Source organism: Saccostrea cucullata, unplaced genomic scaffold (assembly GCF_032062105.1).
Source record: "Saccostrea cucullata isolate Sc308-1 unplaced genomic scaffold, CSIRO_AGI_Scuc_v1 ctg9675, whole genome shotgun sequence".
Taxonomy (NCBI): domain Eukaryota; kingdom Metazoa; phylum Mollusca; class Bivalvia; order Ostreida; family Ostreidae; genus Saccostrea; species Saccostrea cuccullata.
Genome location: NW_026934798.1, coordinates 19,454 through 40,023, shown reverse-complemented (window position 1 = coordinate 40,023; position 20,570 = coordinate 19,454). Strand labels below are relative to the sequence as shown.

The 20,570-nt window shown below is 32.9% G+C and overlaps 1 protein-coding gene across 1 annotated transcript; it reads left to right on the top strand.

Annotated features, from left to right (window-relative positions):
* Positions 1 to 593: 593 nt before the first annotated feature.
* LOC134241392 (uncharacterized) lies at positions 594 to 20,358 on the top strand. The gene is made up of 5 exons (XM_062723453.1): positions 594 to 666; positions 16,625 to 16,684; positions 17,197 to 17,667; positions 20,005 to 20,235; positions 20,321 to 20,358. The coding sequence occupies exons 1-5, from the start codon at positions 594 to 596 to the stop codon at positions 20,356 to 20,358; spliced, it is 873 nt and encodes a 290-aa protein (XP_062579437.1).
* The last annotated feature ends 212 nt before the right edge of the window (positions 20,359 to 20,570 follow it).

The following is a 20,570-nucleotide window of genomic DNA, read 5'->3' as shown; positions in this document are numbered from 1 at the left end:
GCGGTTATTCGACTTGTGCCTTCTCAAAAAAAATTCACCGATTGTATAAAATTTTTATGGGTGTTTTGGTGAATTTCGACCATGAAAATGGGTGTCTACTGTTTCTACACAAAATATGTTACATGTATATTTATTTTTCCGCAATACTTTGTGCAGGCGATTTTTCGAAAACAATTCACTGGTTTTAAGTAAAACTTGAAGGAATTATGCGTCATTATACATGTCTGATCTTACTTAATCACAAGGAATATTAGAAATACTTACCTTCGCTTCCAAGTTATTGACATTTTTTTCTGATTTTAAAATGGATTTTTGTGATTTTTTTTTAAATGATATGAGATATTAACTGGAGATGATAGATGATGACGTTTAGATGCCCAGAATCACCTTTTCGTGTGTCGCCAATACTTCCGGTTCCTACCGGAAGCGAGTTATAAAAGTCAATTTTTTCAACTTCCAGGTTTTCAGTATTTTTTTTTAAAATTAAAAAGTTAATAGAGACTCCTCTGGGAATGTCTTATATCTAATTTATTTTAAAATGGATCAATCCAGACTCCGGATTTTCGCATTTCTAAATTTGAAGCGAGACCAAAATGACGGTTGTCTCCAAAAACCAGATGGGAGTTTATGGGGGTCAACTTAGCGTTTGGTTAACGAAACTTACATGTATGTACCATAAGGATCAATGAAATGTGAAGGAGTTCTTGGAGAATTGTCACGTCGCAATCAGATTGCAACACTGATTTGAATTCAGTATTTAGTTAAGGTATTCCAGTTTAATTCGAGGTTTCCTCCAACCTCTGCTAAAATTGCTTTTGTCTATTTCTCAAAGTAGAATACAACTTGACTAAGAGTGGAAATACGATAGCATTCTTGACATTAGTAACCACCGATATGCGAATGGTATTTTACTCGACACTCATACATGTTGTAAACCTAGATTTCCTGAATGCAAAAACATTTGTGCAACCATCTTGAAGTTCAGAAGATACTCGACGTCTTCATCATCGATGAAAGACAGCAAAACCTTCCGACATTTTAAACTGGAAAAGAGCTTTGACACTTTGTAGGTGATGATACGACTGCTTAACAATCCAAGCTATTCTTATTTGCCACTAATGTATATTAAAAAAGAACAATAATTCGTGGGGATTAAATTTCGTTTATTTCGTTGTTAACAAAATATAACAAAATTAAATACCAATGAAATTTTATAGGACTATATATTGAATAGGGTTAGTTTTAAACAACGAAATTAAATGCAGACGAAATTATTTTTGATGGCGAAAAAATTTTATGCACACGAAAATTTGTGCTTCTACACTATGTGTTGGAATCAACAGTTACTTTTTCTTCATAAAAAATGAAAGAAAAAGGGAATGATGCGGAAACTGACCCCTTTTTGTTCATTTTTTTTAAAGTACAGCTTTTTTTCAAGTTATACTTTAATGAGTCTCCACCCATATACACTATTTTTTTCTAATGTGTATCGGGAAAAAAAAACTCTTTTCCTTTCGCTAGATCGTGGATTTGCTGAGGTCACAATATAATTTGACGTAGAAATCTTACAACTTTTACAGTAGCAAAGCGGTATGCATTGAAAAAATGAAATTTGCAAAGCAGTCTGTTTGATCTGTAAAATATTTATTAATTTTATATATGTATGAATTTAAAAGTAGAGGATGGATCAATGATTTACATGATCAAAATTGAGAGTTTTCTTTTATATTGGAAAATGAAAGACTAAAATTATTTTATTGAAACATAGTAATTTAGAACTCTTTGCATATAAAATTGTTATTTAATATATTATGGAGGGATATAAAATTGCGTGTACTTCGACTTTTTTTAAAAAAATAAAATTACAATCGAGAAACCGTCAAAACATTTTCGCAAAAAAATATCAGGAGAAGTTTAAGTCTTACAAAGGAATATAGCAAGTTTGAAGAAACTGTTTTTTTAATGAAAAAAAAAACAATACGAAGAAAAAGACAGACGATGCTCTCGAACCTGTAAAACCTTGCACGGACAAAATTCTTGGTAGGCAGGGCAGCGGCGAATAGTTAAAGAGCCATAGCGCAATCGATAGTCACTTTCGCCTAATCTAGTAGTGATTTTAAAAATACTTTGTGTAACAAAAATGTTGTCATACAATGTTAGTTTACACATGCCTTAAAGCAACTCACACAAAAATAATACTAAATTATTAATCGTTGCCTCATATGATAGTTATGAATTTTTTTCAGTTTATATGGAGAATATAGTAAATAGTGAGGTATCCCCCTAAAAAATGACAAACTATAGGAAAAGACCACCCTTAACCAGAAAAAACAACTTCTGAATAATTTTATTTGGATATGACTGCACTTCATTACGCTTAGAAAATTTTGGTTAAAGGTGGTCTTCATCTTGAAAATGTTGAAAATGTGTATTTAATTCTTCTTCTAGAATTATTTTAAAATTCAACAATCTGTCTTAATTTTATCCAATTGATAACCAAGTCTTTGTGGCATAGTGGTATGCTAGATTGAAAATATAATGATCGTTGATGAGTCTCACAGTGCGTGTACTACGATTTTATTTTTTTTTTGTGCGTTTTCCTTTGTTTTCTTTATTATTTTAAAATACATGTATAAATGATTTTTAAAAGAGATAAAGTGTATAAATGATTTTTAAAAGAGTTATTCTGTCTTGTTTAACAGGTATTCAGATATCCGGATGCTTCACATATCCGGACAAATTGACTGGGAACCAAAGCGTCCGGATAAATGAGGGTCCACTGTATATGGTGCAACATTACACATTAAAAATATCTTGGGGAAAAGCAGTTTTAAATTATTTAAATGACCCAAAGTCAAAGCTGCTAGCGTGTTTTTTTTTTTTAATTTTCAAACAATCTTGTTTATATTTTAGAACAAGAGTACTCGACAAGTCAAATTGCTGTCATGCAACAAACTTGCAACTATGAATATATAACTCTGGTTCACAAATGATTACATACATGTGGATTTATTTTAGTTTGTAAAGGTACATGTATCTATAAATAGAAACAGGTGGTTTCCTTTTAAATACATGTACTTGTGTAAGGCAGCTATGGCTCTTTAATTTGCTGGTTGAGGGATAAAAAATGAGTATTTGTTATTGAACCGTCTCTATTTTTGTACTGCTTAAAAATATTGATATAATGATACATGTATCTGTTCTCTATATATCATGTCAAAAGAGCAACAAATCGAATTTCGTGTCCAATGGACTTTTACGAGTAGAACTGACTTTTACATTTGACTGTTTACTTGGACATTTAAACCTGTGTCATCTACGGAGGTACAGAATTGATGATGGATAAGAAAATCTTTCTTGTGGTCATAGAAATGGTGTAAAGGGCACTTATATGTCAAGGCCTGGATTTGAGTGTAGGATGATTGTCACTTTCTTCTAGGACAATTTATATGAGCTTTAAAATAGCCCGTTGTTTTCGTTGGTTAAAGGTTGAGCTAAATATTTTTCTTAAAAGAGCTTCCATACACTGTCCTAGTGTGAGAGTAATTCGTCAACTGTAAAAGTCGGCGCTTCTCGTTAAAATCCAATAGAAACATCACACCACACAAAAAACCAATTCGTTGTTTTGAAGTGACATTTTATTAACTTGATGAAATTCACTTTTCCAAAACATGTTATCATTAAAAGTACGAGATAAATATGTGTACGTCGTACATTGTAACGCGCATCTAGTAAGGAATCACCTTTGACCTGCAGATGAAGGTGTGTGTATGAGGAGGGGGGGGGTCAAGGCAAGAAATTAAAATCTGTCACATTTCATTATAGATAAAAATAATTCATGTTAAATGCATATGTTCTTAAAATCTGATTAGACGATTTCTTCAAGTATATATATACGTCATTTTGTTCATTCTTTTCCGTCCTGCTTGTGTTTACTAGAGAAAAAAAAAACGTTTCATTGTGTTTCATTGAACTAGTGGAAAGCTTTGGGTAAATTATAACAATATTTACATGAACAAAATCAATAAATCATTTATTATATTTTTTGTCCTAGTGACAAGATCATTCATTTGAAATCAAGACTTTTGACCCTGGAGTTTGACCTACTTTTGAAAATTTTAAACGTTGTCCATAACTTTTAAACAGTTAAGTCTAGAGCTTCCATACTTCACATTCGTATTTTTTGTGGCAAGATTGTTTATTAAATACTTGTACCAATGACCTTGACCTTTTGAGCTTGACCTTGAAGATTTCCTTACTTATGAAAATTTTAAACCACGGCAATAATTTTTTGGACATTTACGGTTAGGGCTTCCATATCAAATATGTATATTCTTTGTGGCAAGACATTATCTTTGATAAAAAAACCTTGACCATAGGGGATTTTTGACTTATGGAAAAACATTATGGAAAAACATTAAGCTTAGCAATAATAACACAATAATTGTGTTTGAGGGCATCCATACTTCACATATGTATTCTTTGTTGCATGGCCGTTTATTTAAACTCGTAAGTTTACTTACCTCGTCATTGGTCATTTGAAAAATTATTTTGTTAAGGTCATTGGTAACGAAGGGTTTCCGGAGAAAAAAGGTTTATACCCAGGTTTCTTTACTTATGAAAAAAAGTCATTGAGAGTGATCTCCCGTATGGAAATCTCTAGGCGCTGAAAACAAAGAAAGCATATGTAACAGATCGAGAGGTAAACAAAAGCACGTGTGTTTTTTATCGGATATATTCAACTCTACAGTAATAAAAGAAAAGCAGCGATGGGTTTGTTTACATTGTGTTGAGGGGGCAGACAGTTAACAGGTCGTCATTTAGAATAGGTAAATGATTGCTGGGAAGTGAAAAGGTGTGAAATAATTATGCTGAAAGTGTTGATAGCTAGGTAGACCGAATGAGAACGATTCCATAAGTTATGTGAATGATGCACCATTAAAAAGTTACTATGAATCCTTGCAAAAATGTTTTTTGACAATTCGTTTCCAATTAAGTGAATTATAGAATAGAAACAAACAACCACTCTCTTGATCATTCTGAATATTGATTAGATGTTATTACAGTAAAGGGAAGTAACTCAAAATTAAAGAACAGTGCTGGTATTTCTGTGTTTTGTTTCAATATTCGCATTTTCAGTCAAATTATATGCATGTCATCGGAAATAAGGTTTCAACAATGTGTTTTATGTATAAACCTTATGAAATAAATGGGTTTTAGAGAAAACGTATGGTTAAAAATAATATAGGCCAATTTTATCAACATTTTACATAGGAAATGCATTGAAAATTGTAAAAACATTGATTTGACAAAATCGTTAAAGGAAGGCTGGCTTGATGGGTAAAAAGGACCTGAATTGAACATGTTTGGTACCATTAAACCTGTTCAAAAAATCTTGAAAAATTCTATACGAGAACCAGAAACGTTGCCAATGTCCTTAAAACAGATTCTGATTGCACACATAAGTACTCTGAAGTTGACATCAAGAAGATGCTTGAGTTTCTGATTGACAATATCTATGTGGTTTTTGGAGACCAGGTATTCCAACAATCTATTGGAATTCCCATGGGTACAAATTGCGCTCCGTTATTAGCAGACTTATTTTTATATTCATATGAGGCAGAATTTATGCAGAATCTTTTACGTGAAAAGAAGAAAACACTTGCTGTGGCCTTCAACTCGACATTTAGATATATCGACGATGTATTGTCAATTAATAATGATAATTTCCATTCCTACGTCGATACGATATATCCTGCTGAGCTTGAGATGAAAGATACCACAGAGTCCGATACTTCTGCTTCATACTTGGATATTTTACTTGAAAAAGACACTAAGGGTAATCTAACAACCAAGCTATATGATAAACGTGATGACTTTAACTTTTCTATCGTCAACTTCCCTTACTTATGCAGCAATATACCTTCATCACCTGCATACGGAGTATTTGTATCTCAGTTGATTCGATACGCAAGAGCATGCTCTACGTATGAACAATTTCTTAAACGAGGTAAATTATTGACAAGCAAGTTGATGAAACAAGAATATCAACAGTCTCGTTTAAAGTCATCATTTCGTAAATTCTATGGTCGATACAATGACCTTGTCAGCAAATACAATTTATCATTGAATGAAATGCTGACTGACGTTTTTCATACCAATTGTTAGTCCATTATTTATACACTGAATTGACCACGGATTTTTTCCGTTATTTCCTGATTATGACAACGAGCACACGGCGGGTGTGACCGGTCGGCAGGGGATGCTCACTCCTCCATGGCACCTGATCCCACCTCTGATGTTTCGGAGGTCCGTGTTTGCTCTGCTCTTATTTTGTATATTTGTTTAATGGACGTTGAGATTGAATACTGTTCGTTATTTCCATATCTTTCTTATACCACAACCTTAACCTTTTGACCTTGGGGATTTATGAAGAACTAGTTTTGCAACAATTTTTGAACGGTCAAAATAAGGGTTTTCATACTCCACATATGTATTCTTTGTGGCAAGACCTTTTTTTGGATACCAATCACCTTAACCCGTGACCTTGACCTTAGAGATTTCCGGACTTATGGAAAAACAGTAACCTTTGTAATACATGTAACGTTTGAACAGTAAGGGCTAGGGCTTTCATTCTTCACTTATGCAATCCATGTGACAATACCACTCTTTGAACACAAATATCCTTGACCTTCTGGCCTTGATCTTGAAATTTGACTTACTTAAGATTTTTTTTAACGTTAACTTTGGTCATAATTTTTAACGGACTAGGCTTGGGCTTCCATTCTTCACATACATTTTTTGTGGCAAGTTTGTACCAATAACTTTGACCTTATGACCTCGATCTTATAATTTCTGTACTTATGGAAAAACTTTAACCAGGTCAGAACTTGGTATTAGACGGTGATAGGGCTATCATATTTCACCATGGTATTTCCAGTATTTTTTGTAGCAAGATCTTTCATTACATAACAATTACCTTAACAATTTGACCTTGACCTTAGATATCTCCATACTTATTTTTAAAAAAAAACTTGGCCATAAGTTTTGGACGCTAAAGGGTTGTGCTCTTATGCTTCACATATGTGATCCTTGTGAAAAGACCATTCATTAGATACTACAAACTTACAGCATTTGACCTTGACTTCGAAGTTAAATTTGCTTAAAATAAACATTACAATATTTTTTGAAGGGTTAGGGTTAGTGTTTTCATAACTTACATATTTAATGCTTTGACTAAAGGTTTCATTTGATATAAAGAATTTTGACCTTTTACCTTGACCTTGGAGTTTTACCTATTTTAAAACTCACCTGAGCCGAAGGCTATAGAGGAATATACTTTAAATATCTTCTTCTCAAGGATAGAAAAGCTATAAATGATCATATTTATATGGCAGCATCCTTATGTAGTGTAGATTCATGTTTATTCAAATCATGACCTTTACATAGCAATATATATGAAAATTCTTTAAAATTCTTATTCTCAAGAAAAACAAAGCCATAATTGATCATATCTATATGGAAGCATCCTCAGGAGGCTTAAATTCATTTTTTTTTCTTCAAATTATAACCCCCAAAGATAGAGTATGGGACCAAAATGGCCAATCAAAGTTTTACATAGGAATATATAGGGAAACATTTTAAATCTTTTCAAGAACTACTGGGCCAGGAAAGATAAAACTCATGTAAAATTATCCTCGAGTATTGTGCAATCACATTTATTCAAAGCATGATCCCCAGGGGCAGGGCGGGGTTTCAGCATTGAAAGGCCGACATTACTGATTAAAGTTTTATTTAAGATAATGTATATGGATTGATTGATCCCCACGGGATAGAATGTATATGGAAATCTGGAAATCTTTCATTAAAATCATCTTCTCGAGTGCTTCAAAGCCATGATTAATTTCAATTCTGATCTGATATGTGCTTTTCCCTAGCCGATGTGCTCAGATGAGCGATGTGGCCCCTGGGCCCCTTATTGAAATTGTTAAAATTGTTCATAACTTTTTGAAAAGTTTGGGTATGGCTTTCATACTTCACTTAATCATGTTTTCTTTGTGGCAAGACCTTCCAATGGATACCAATTACTTTGACCTTTTTGACCTTGATTTTGGAGTAAAAAACTTTAAATTTTAGGCTTAATTTCATATTTCAAAAATGTACCTTACATTGGGTACCAATATATTAAATGTACATTTAAGAAAAGTTCAATTTCTCTGCTATGCTGCCATACAGCGGCATCACATACAGCGGCATCAGTGTTTCACAAACACATCATTTTTTAAAAGTATTTGCTATAGGTTTTAGATAAGGTCTTTTATATTCCTGTAAACGAAGTTTCAGGGGTATGTATTTTTGTCCGTATGTCCATCTAGCTGTCTGTCTATTACTGTTTGTCTGTTTCTCTGCAAATCCTTTGCCAATAACTTTAGTGGAGCTATGACTTTCATATTTAAAATGTGTATTCCTTGTGACATGCCTTTTCTTACTGTTCCGCCATTTGACCTATTTACCTTTACCTTGGGGTTTAATTCACTTTTACACAAAAATTCAAAACTTTTACTTTGGCAATATCTTTTGAACAATAGATACCAGGTGTTTAATGCTTCACATATGGATTTCTTTTGCCACGACCTTTAATTGAATTCCAACATATTTGGCATATTGACCTTGACCTTGGAGATTTCCGTACTTATAGAAAAAACTTTAATCTTGGTCATAACTTTTCAACTCTGAAAATGACTTTCATTGTTCAGATGTGTATTTTCTGTGAAAGACCTTTTCAGGATATCACCAAATTTGAACCTTTGACTTTGAACTTGGAGTATGACCTGCTTTTCAAAAATTTTAACCGTGGTCATAACAATTGAAAGGTTAGGGCTCCCATACTTCACAAAGTATTTTTTGTGGCAACACTTTTCATAGGTTACCAACATCTTTAACCTTTTGACCTTGAAGATTTCCGTTAGTATGAAATACTTTAACCCTTGCCAATACTTTTGAACAGTAAGGACCAGCGCTTTCATTCTTCACATATGTAGTCTTTGTGAGAGATCCTTGTGAGAGGACCCTTCATTTGATACCAAAAACGTCGACCCTTTGATCTTGGCCTTTGAGTTTGACCTAGTTTAAAAAACGTTTACCTTGATCATTACTTTTAAATGGTAAGGGATAGTTCTCACATACGTGATCCTTGTGAGAAGGCCCTTTTTTATACCAAGAACCTTGGTATTTTAATCTTGACCTTGAAGTTTGACTTTCTTAATAAACTTTAACCTTGATCATAAATTTTGAACGGTAAGGGCTTTTAAAATACTTCAAATGTATAGTTCTTTTGAAAATCTCTTTAATTGGATATCAAAAACTTAGACCTTTTAACCTTGACTTTTTTCTACGATTAAAAAAGTATCACCTTTGCAATAACTTTTAAACTGTTATGTCTAGAACTTTTATACTTTACACAAGTAATTTTTATGACAGGAACTTTCTTGGGACACCAATAATTTTTATCTTGACCTTGGAAATTGACCTTTTTTGAAAAAAAAAACTTTAGCCTTGGCAACAACTTTTGAACTCTAAGGGCTAAAATTTTCATATGAGTTTTACCTACCTTTACAAAACGTAAATCCTGGTCATAAACTTTGAAAAAGATAGTAAAAGGGTTTTATATTTCACATAATTTTTTTAATTTCTTGTGAGAAAGCCTTACTTTGGGTATCAACATGATTGATTTGCATTTGAGAAAATTTAACCTCTGCTTTGTTGCCATATGAGGGCATCAGTGTTTTACAGACACATCTTTTTTTTTAAGAAACATGGCAATGACTTTATGAGGAAATAAGAAAAAAATTAGTGGAATTTTTTTTTAACATATCGTTTATATCACAATTAATTTGCCGAAAATGTCTTAAAACCTTCAATTATTACCTTGTAAATATTTCTTTTTGTGCAAAAATATAGACATCAAAAGTCGAATCACCCTCGTAAAGAAAAGAAAAAAAAAGAGAATCTTAAACTTTATGCAACACTTTAATATCTGGTAAAAAAAAAATAAAGGAAGTAAATTATACAGTCATTATATTGTGAAAGAAATGTTAAGAATTCATCTTCTATGCGCGCATGTAGAGAAGGAATAGGCATTGGGGATTCCATTGTCTCACCTACACACACTCCTAGAGTTTGCGGAATTATGAATATGTTCGTACACGAACACTAAGTAAACAAGAGGTCCATGGGCCACATCGCTCACCTGAGAAGCTTTGAACACATGATTCTTGACCCGATTTCCCTTTGTAATACCTATTGTGCCCCCATCGTACCCCAAAGGTCTTAATTTGAACAATATAAATTCCTTAATCACCCGGAGTCATGATTTGAACAATTTAGAATTTAGAAGAATTTTCCTATATATTTCTATGTAAAGCATTGATTCCATATTGTGGCCCTGCCCATCCCCCGGGGGTCATGATTTGAACAATTTAGAATCTACACAACCCTAGGATGCTGCCACATAAGTTTCAGCTTTTATGGTGCAGTGGTTCTTGAGAAAAAAAGATTTTTTAATGCCCCACCCTATTTTTGTCTTTTCTTGTGAAAGGACCTTGGCTTTCATTTTACATTGTATCAATTTAAATTTCCCTCTATCCAAGGATGCTTTGTACCAAGTTTGAATTGGCCCGGTGGTTCTTAAGATGAAGTCAAAAATGTTTACAGACAGACAACTAGACAGCTAGACAGACGGACGGACGACAGAGAAAATTTGATCATAAAAGCTTACTTGAGGCTTCGTCTCAGGTGAGCTAAAAACGGATCCCTGTAAAGTTATTTAGTAGGAGGATTCATACAAATGAAAAGTGAAAAGAAGAAAGTGAAGGAAAAAATCCCCCCCCCCTCCCAAAAAAAAAACAACCTCCAAAATTACTCCATCGAAATATGATACTTTTTTGGGTCTTTTTTTAAATAAGAACATGAAGAATAAAAAGTTATATTTTTGTGTTTTTCTTTTAATAGATAAAATTAGAATGTTTTGTTTTTGACCGATAATGACCCATTCCCGAAATGAAAAAAAAATGCCCCCCCCCCTCCCTAAGTCACCTACAAAAAATCTTTTTCACGATTCGGATTTGACAAAAGAGGAGTAAAAGTTCTTTTCCGGATTTCCTTAGAATTTGATGCTACATGTATGATGACATGAAGTATAGATTCATGTAGATTCATGTAGGTACAATATTATTTACCTAATGACCTAGTATAAACAACGTGAGGTAACTTTGTCTGAAATGCGACTATTTGTCTGTCTTTCTGTCTGTATAGCTGTCTGTCGATCTGTCTGTAAAAACAATGGGCCAATATCAACCAATCGAGTCGAGTTTTTTTTTCCGAAGAAGGGTAACATCGGTATTCTAGGGGAAAAATTAAAAATAAGGAAAATCTGGGAAATATGCATGTTATGTAAACTCGTGTTAGGGTGACAGCGTGTTGTGTGTTAGCGCCTCAGCGTGTTTTGTGAACTTGAATTTAGGGTGACAGCGTGTTGTGTATTAACGCCTCAGCGTGTTTTGTGAACTTGAATTTAGGGTGACAGCGTGTTGTGTATTAACGCCTCAGCGTGTTTTGTGAACTTGAATTTAGGGTGACAGCGTGTTGTGTATTAACGCCTCAGCGTGTTTTGTGAACTTGAATTTAGGGTGAAAGCGTGTTGTGTATTAACGTGACAGCGTATTGTGTGTAAGCGCGACAGTGTGTTCTCCTGATCTGTGTTGTTGAGCTTTAGCAAATAGCCCTATTGGACACCATACATTTTAGTCATTGTGAAATGAAAACATTCTCAGATTGTGTACAGTGGATTTTCTGACTAGGGGATAGGTTGATATAGTATAAATATCACATGTGTAGTTGAGTGTAACATTGAAATTATTCACATCAAGAAAACTATCGTCAACCGGGGCACAGCCCGCTGAATAATGAAGCCCTTCAGCGTAGCAACAAGCACCATTACCTGCATGACGATGGGTGATATTCCAAAAATAGCTACTGCGCAAAATTTATGTGTGCATGGTTCACCGTTATATGTATTTGTAGGAAACATTCAGTATAATATAATGAAAATTGTATGTAGTTGAGTGTAACATTTCTTATATCAAAATGGAAGCATCTGCAAGTGTTTTGGAATTACTCATAACCCTGGAGCCTTTTTAGGTCACCTGAGTAAACTCAGGTGACCTTTTGCTATCTGTTTTCGTCTGTCGTCGTGCGTCGTGCGTCGTCCGTCGTGCGTTAACATTTGAACATTTTCAGCTTCTTCTCTACAACCACAGAACCAATTTCAACCAAATTTGGCACAAAGCATCTATGGGTGAAGGGGAACAAAAATCGTGAATTTCATGATCCCTGCCCCCCTGGGGCCTGAGGGGTGGGGCCAAAACCACTAAAATTAATGCAATCTTTAAAAATTTTCTTCTTTACTCCTGGACATCAAGCAGTCAAACTGTTTGCATGATTGTAATCAGCATTGAGTCCTCTGCCAAAATTGTGAAATTCATGGCCCTGGGGTCAGGGGTTCTAGTGCTAGGGCGGGGCTAAATAAGTAGGTAGTGAAAATGCAATAGTTCTTTGAAAAGCTTCTTCTCTGCTCCTAGGTATTCAATAAACCAACTAAGTAAATAGTTATGATGAGCAAGAGTGCCTCTACCAAAATTTTGAAATTCATGGCCCTGGGGTCAGGGTCTGGTGTTAGGGCGGGGCTCTATTGACTATATAGTGAAAATACATGACTTCTTTGAAAATCTTCTTCTCTGCTCCTGGGTATTAAATAAACTAACTAAGTACATAGTTATGATGTGCAAGAGTTCCTCTACCAGAATTGTGAATTTTATTGCCCTAGGGTCAGGGGTTCTTGTTTTAGGGTGGGATCTAATGATTATATAGTGAAATGCATGTATTCTTTAAACATCTTATCCTTTGCTCCTGGTTAATATACTAATGATCAAATTACATATTTAAGGGCAGGATTAATTTTATTTTTCAGTTTTACAAACCCACCGCTCAAGGTTTTTAATTTTCAGAAAAAATAAATTTTTTTCTTTCCGATGTCAAATTTAAGTCGGGATCGAGATTTCAAATTCACGAACTCGCACTTCCGGTTTTAAGATGAAACGGAGGGTAAATAAAGCAAGATCTAAGAAGATTGCTTGGTTTAGTGTAAAATTCATCGATACGATTGCCATTGAAAACGTTTCACCCGTTCAAAGGACAAATAAAATGCTGACGACTTTGTTGCACAATGACATGCTGGTGAGATAATTATGTATTTGTTTCAAAAGTATCTTCTGTTAATTATTTTCGTCCCCCAGGTTTTAAACTACCTGTGGTAGCTATTGCATATTGCCAGCGACATTGTTTAGGTCTCTGTTATAGCTTACAGTCTAAGCATCATTCTTCAGAAAAGGGTTGCTTATGCATCAGATGTAATGAATAAAACTATGGGAGAAGTTAAGTCTATTTGAGGAAGAAATAAACAATAACCCAAAGAAATAAAAAAAAAATCAACAATTAAAAGGCAAGAATATATATAAATATCTACAGGCATGTAGTATTATTTGTATAAGCCAGAAAAATTATCTTACACTTAACTTTATGTTCACCCAACTCCCCAAATTTCTCCCTGTCTGTTTTATGATAGGAATTATAATTTTAGGCAACAAGTAAATTTTAGAACAATGTCTATACATTTACCTAACACATATTTAATCAAAGTACTGAAAGTACTGAAAAGCTACTATAGCAAACAACTCAAAAAGAAAATAAAATAATAATTCAAATTCTTTATATTAATTCATTTGGAGTACTGTACATAGATCTTTAGCTGGCTAGTATGAAAAATACGGGTGGACGAGCAGAGAATAAATTAATTTCAGAGAGCTTCAGTTTCGTAGGCTCACTGCGGGTCAGCAGGTGTGACCTGTCATTGGGGATGCTTACTTCAGGTTCTCCTAGGCACCGGAACTTTCAAGGATCCGTTTTTCTTTTGAGACCGATCACTGTTCATTCTGTATTTTGATACAGATACTGAGTACATCTGTATTAATATTATGAACTTTTTCTCTCACAGGAAGAAAGACAAGTAAGCAAAATAAAGTTTTAAGAAATGTACATTATTGACTTTTCATACAATTAAATGTTCCAATAAGTAAATGGTATATGTGAATTATTTAAAAAGAGTCTTGCACGATATGTATAAACAAACATATACTGAATATTTTGCAAATATTTTTCGTGAAATATTGTAAAAAAAAAAAAGGAAAAAGAAAAGGAAAGCTGTTGTTTAATCCATCAATACTAGTATTTTAAAAATTCAAAAGTTCACTAAAAGTCAGTGTATAACAAACAATTTAATTGTCCATTGCAAGAATTACCTAGGTATTATTGTCACTTTCTTCAATATGTCGCATAAGCAATACATTGTTTTTGTTTTTTTTGTTTTTTACTAAAAACAAGTATGCGAATTTCTATCAATATGTCTGTAACCATCTGTATTTTAATTTTTATTTCTTCTCAAAGGCTCAAAATGATAATTAACAATTTGGACAAATTCAAGATTGAAAAGAATTTTTACAACTTATACCTTCCATAGGAATTTAGCAAACTTTCAAAAATAATCATTCATTAGATATAATTTTCAATTTGTGCTTATCGTCAAGATTTTTCATGCCTCTTTTTTCTGTGCATATTTTATATCTGCTGCTTTTAAGAAAAGGGTCGAATGCCGATAAAATATTTTTCTCCAATTTTTAAAAATTAATTTAAGTATTTTCAGGCTTCCATTATTTTTTTTAATAAAAATGTGATCGTTTAAAATCGTTTGTAATAATTAGACTGAGTACAGTACATATCCCTGGAAACAAAGCTTTTATCATCTTTGAAATAATTTCAATTGACAAAAAAGGAGAAAAAGGAGAAAAAAAACAAACGTTTCATTATGGAAGTAATCCATATCTGTACAACTTACAGATGTATTCAGTATTTTTATATAAAGGCTTTCTTCGTGTACTAGTATTACTAAAGTTAATCAAAGGGATGCCTTAATATTTTGGAAAATGAAATTCGATCGAGAGATTCTCCGATGTTTCGGTAATAACCCTCAACCCCTTTAGCCAGTAATTAACCCGTCCTCCCTATGCCCAGTAGCATAATTCGGTCAAATATTTATTGTTCATTGGGGGTGCCTTATAATTAAACACAGGCACATGCATTTTTATCAGTAGGTGTCTAAATTAGCCAAATATCGCAACATTCCACCCCTTCTGTATAGAGATACATAGGGTGTCCAATGCAATTTTGACCCCCTGTTCGATTCAGGCTTCAATTTAACACATAAATCGGAAATGCCTAGTGGTTTACGTTTAGCATTGTGTTTAAATATGATATTTCTCGCTATACATTTCTTCCTAAAGTTTAAATCTAACGCGTTGATAATGTTATCAGCTAAACTTCATGCTGACTTCGAATTTCGTCACAGGGCCCGATCGCCATCAGCTGATGTCACGGAAATTTAATCTCGATACCAAATGCTCCTATACATAAACTTTTTTTAATACAACAAATATAAATTTACTTCGTTGACAAACAAAATCAGAAACCGAAAGATTATGTTGTTTTGATAGTCTTGATTTTCATTAACATATGTTATATGTGTTAGAAACAAATCATAGGTACTAGGTAGAGGCTTTGTTGAAGTTTAAGTTGTCGATAGGTAGGGCCTTGTGGAAGTTTCCGGTGTCGATAAAAATCAGACACATGCCATAAAGCGGCTAGCGAAGCTAACCGCTTAAAAAATGAAGATATATTGAAAGACTTTTAAAGAATTTATCTTTTGAAATATATTTTGACCAACATCACAAAATTTATATAACTGGCCCAAACTTGCATATGATGAAATAAGCAATTAAATGTTCTACTTTCCTATTTGTAAGCATTATGTGTCCAGTGGTAAGGAGACTATTAGAATAGCATAAAAAAGAATGTAAAAATATTGAAAATTGATTTATCAATTTTTTTTTTTATTTCCTTATCCTTTGGGACTTTTTTGTTCTCATTTCATAACTAAACCTAAACATAGAAAATGCTGGCCTTATAATGAAGAAAGGGGCCTCTTTCAAAATAGATAATTTCAGGGCCGCTGGGTCAGGGGTACCAAGGGGGTTCTTTGACTAAAATAAATTAATGCTTTGAAATCTGTCCTTTGATAAGCAATGGTGCCTCTTTCAAAATTTGTGAATTTCAGGGCTTTGGATTAAAACACAAATCAAATACAATCGCTGGAAAGTTGTCACATGATACTCAGGTGACCTATAAGGCCCGTGGGCCTCTTGTTTAATATAATACTGATTTGTGCCTTTTTTCCTATCCAAAGTACTCAGGTTAGCGATGTAGCCCTTGGGCCTCGTTTTGTCTACGCAAAGATCGTTAAGCCCCCCTTGAATATATGTATGATGGAAAAGAGGATATGACTGGGACTACAAGCTCAAACTTCTAACAAATAACATCTGAAGATGCAAGACTACAATGGGGATATCAGAATTGACAATTCTGAGAAGCACCTTTCTTTTTCATTTTTTTTTTGCAGGTTACAATTCACATCGTTTGGGAAATTATGATTACAGGCTATGGGAGACAAGACTATCTGGTATGTACAATAATTATTGTTGAAAAAAGTAAAAGTAATTTACGACCCCTCCCCCCACTCTATATTACGACTGCTATCTATTAGTGGAAATACTATAATTTAACAGACAGTTTATGCAATAAATATAAAACATGAAATCTCTTTTATATATGATATTTCGGTAAAGGAATGTTTGAAGTTTAATCAACGCTCTCTGTACATCTTTTGAGGTTTTTTTAAAACGATTATACTTTCTATATTTTATATAAAATAAATGCATTTCTCCTTATGGAGTGGCAATGTAATGAAATTAGTCAATTATAAAAAGAAAAGTTTTTTACTTGTGTTAATTTGTTGGGGGAGTGGTAGGGTAAAGTTTAACCTTGAACATGTTGAATGTACAATCGGAAAAAAATATATAATTTTTTCATGTAGTTTATAAAACTTTTTAACATCACACAATAATGATTTTTACGCTAGCGAAAGGATATTTTCATCTAAGGAATAATAAAATTAATCCGTTTATTTTGTAGATCAGTTCTCCACACTGACTGATGACGAGGTGTCGGTGTTATTCTGTTTTCTGTGCTCTGACTCCGGTCCTCCTGACTTGACTGACACAGAGTGGCTGGACTTGCTTAATGAGATACGACGGGAAGTATACCGTAAAGAGAATCCTGTAACACGTGAGGAAGCACAGCAGATTCTGGACAGACTGAAGTCACGTGATTACCTTTGGGAAGATAAGGATAAGATAACGGAGGACACAAAGGATGAGACAATGTATAGGATAGCATCAATACACAGTCGTATACCATTCTGGTTCAGTAGTTATAACACAGCCAGTGTGTACCTGAGATCATACATGTACAACAGAGAACCTGGAGAGAAGTGTGTCAGTGAACTTAGCTGGGATAACTCACTGATACGCCGTCTACAGATGAACATACTGACTCACGTCACTATGGAGGACACGAATATATATGATGGGATACACCAGATATGTAAGTCAGAGTAAAATAATTGTAAATTGTTCTATTTTTTCTTTCAGAATTTTCTTTGAATAATTGGATTACATTTCAAAGAGTTATAAAGTTATCAGTAGAAACATCTAAATATTTAAAGCAGCTTCTTTTTTTATTTGTAGTTTCATCGAGTATAATTTAAACACTCTAAAAAAAGTTTTACTTGTTGTTTTTAAAATAAGATATTAGATTTAGAAAAATAGTAATTACTAGTAATCCATTTAGTCAGAATAGCAAGTAAATGACTATTATGGTTAGTAATTGTAAACATAATTAGTAATAAGGATGAATTCATTTACTTATAAAATGATTTACTAAGTATCAATAGAGTTACTTAAATTATAGGAATTGTATTACTTTAAGTTAGTAAATGAACTACTCATTTTTGTTAAATTATTATTACTTAATTCAGAGATAATATGCTTTCTATTTACTAAATTTTATGAATTATTACTTAGTAAATATATTTCTGAAATTAATTAAAATATAGAATATTATTACTTAAAAGCATACTAAGTAAATGAATACTTATCATATTTACTAAAATCGACATTATTTACTAGAAACACTGCAAGGTACCTACCCTCTGACATGTGAGTGTTACTCACAGATTTCTTTATCAGAGTTCCCTAATTGGGCCCTCTGAATGGTTAAATAGAAGAAATCTTCTCATGATGGAAACAATTAAACTTTCCATTTCTTTTGCCAATTTCTTTGTAACTGTTTTATTATATATAACAATAAAACATTTGATTCCAACTTCGAAAACCTGAAAAATTGAATAAGTTGTATTTTTTTAAGGACCATTTTAAAAATGGTTAAACATTTCAAGTACTTAATATCGCATTTTTATTAGTGTGACTTTTTTTTCACATGAAGGTATATTTAGATGAAAGATAACTCCTCCTCATAGACAATTAGTGATAAGACTACCATATTTAAGTAATTACTGATCTGAATTCTCCTTGATTTAGTAAATAAATTTTTGTTTTAAGTAAATCAATTAAATACAATTCAAACATGCAAGATGTGTTTGTGAAACACCTATGCCACTGTATGGCAACATAGCAAAGGTTAAACTTTTCTTAAATGAAAATTTAATTATTGGGATTTCTTGATATCTCCAAGGTCAAAAGGTCAAGGTTATTGGTATCTAATGAAAGGTCTTGCTACAAAAAAATACATATGTGAAATATGGAAACACTTGCCTCAACCCTTCTGAAGTTATGGTCAAGGTTACCAATTTTGAAATGTAGGTCAAACTCCAAGGTCAAGGACAAAGGGACAGAGTTGGTGGCACCCAAAGAAAGGTCTTGTCACAAGGATGAGCTATGTTAAGTATGAATGCACCAACCCTAATCCTTTTAAAGTTACAGTCAAGGTTTGCTTTTTAAAAGTGGGTCAAACTCCAAGGTCAAGGTCAAAGTTCTTGGTATCCTATAAATGGTCTTCTTAAAATGATTACATATATGTAAGTATGAAAGCACTTTTCCTTACCGTTAAAAAGATATGGCCAAGGTTAAAGTTTTTTCCCAAGGATGGAAATCTCTAGGGTCAAGGTCAAAATTTCATAGTTGTTGGTATTCAATGAAAGTTCTTTCAACAAAAAATATATATGTGAAGTATAAATGTCCTGCCTCCTGGTATTCACTGTAAAAAAGATTTGGATAAAGAATAAGTTTGAATTTTTTGTATATAAGGTATTGTCATAAGGAATACGCGTGTGAAATATGAAAGTTGTAGCTCCGCTAAATCAAAAGTTATGGGCAAGGTTAAAGTTTCTGCGGATAAACAGAGAAACAGAGAGACAGCTAGACAGACAGACGGAAACGACAAAAACTATATACCCCCGAAACTTCGTTTACGGGGGCATTAAAATATTAATTATGTAGTAAATAGTGGTAAAATGTAAGTATTAAAGACCAAGTAAAGTTATTACTTGATATATACACAAATTTAAGTAAATATAAATTACTAAGTAAAACTTTTTAGTGTGTAAGTAAAACAATTTTTTAAAATACAAAAATCAAGTAAAACATTTGAATCTAGTAATTGACATATATTTCAGTAATTGATTTTAAATTTTAAGTAAATGCTTAGTAATTATCTATTACTTATCTTTGTTATTTCAAGTAAAAAATGACTACTAAGTAAAACTTTTTTAAGAGTGAAGCTACTAGATTAACTTACAAGAAACTGATCGAATATGTTTAGTAAATCTATAATTTGAATGTATCTCTACCTATACACATGTATATATACATAATGGTATTACAGTGTAATTGTTTATTTTAAACGGTATATTTTTTTCTACAGTAAATATCCCAGAAAATAAAATCAAAAAGAGTAAAGATGAACGAGAAAAAATTCTAACGGAACTAAGAAGAGAAGGGGAGGCTGTACATTACAGAGGAAGATCACAGGACAGTGTAGATCACGTGACGTGGCTCTGGAGATACTACAGACCTGACATCGTGAGATCCTGTATAGGTCTACATCCACACTGGGACATTTACATCATCGACAACAAAACCTATAGAAAACGAAGTAAGAAAGTTTGATTTTCTAGAAGAAATAAAATTAGTTCTTTAGTTTATTTCTGTGAATTTAGACCTATAAATTTATATTACAGCTCAGTTCATTATATTTGTTACCCACGATCTTGTATAGAAAAGTGATTAATAAGTTAATCAGTAATCTGAATAAATATTACTGAGTACCTAAATCTACCAGTAACTTTGTGTAGACATAAATCTAAAAATAAAGGGTGTCAATTTTTCTACTTAAATAAAGGAGAGGATTGGGATTCTTAGAGGTTGAAGTTCTTTCATGACCATTTTTTATCTTTCAAACACTACGACTTCAGGGTTTGACATTACGCT

Bases quoted from the DNA above. Each gene is read 5' to 3' on its own strand.
- LOC134241392 (XM_062723453.1), top strand. From the start codon at position 594: ATGACGGTTGTCTCCAAAAACCAGATGGGAGTTTATGGGGGTCAACTT. The intron at 16,685-17,196 runs GTATGTACAATA...TTTATTTTGTAG, and splicing joins ATGGGAGACAAGACTATCTG to ATCAGTTCTCCACACTGACT. The intron at 17,668-20,004 runs GTAAGTCAGAGT...TTTTTTCTACAG, and splicing joins TGATGGGATACACCAGATAT to TAAATATCCCAGAAAATAAA.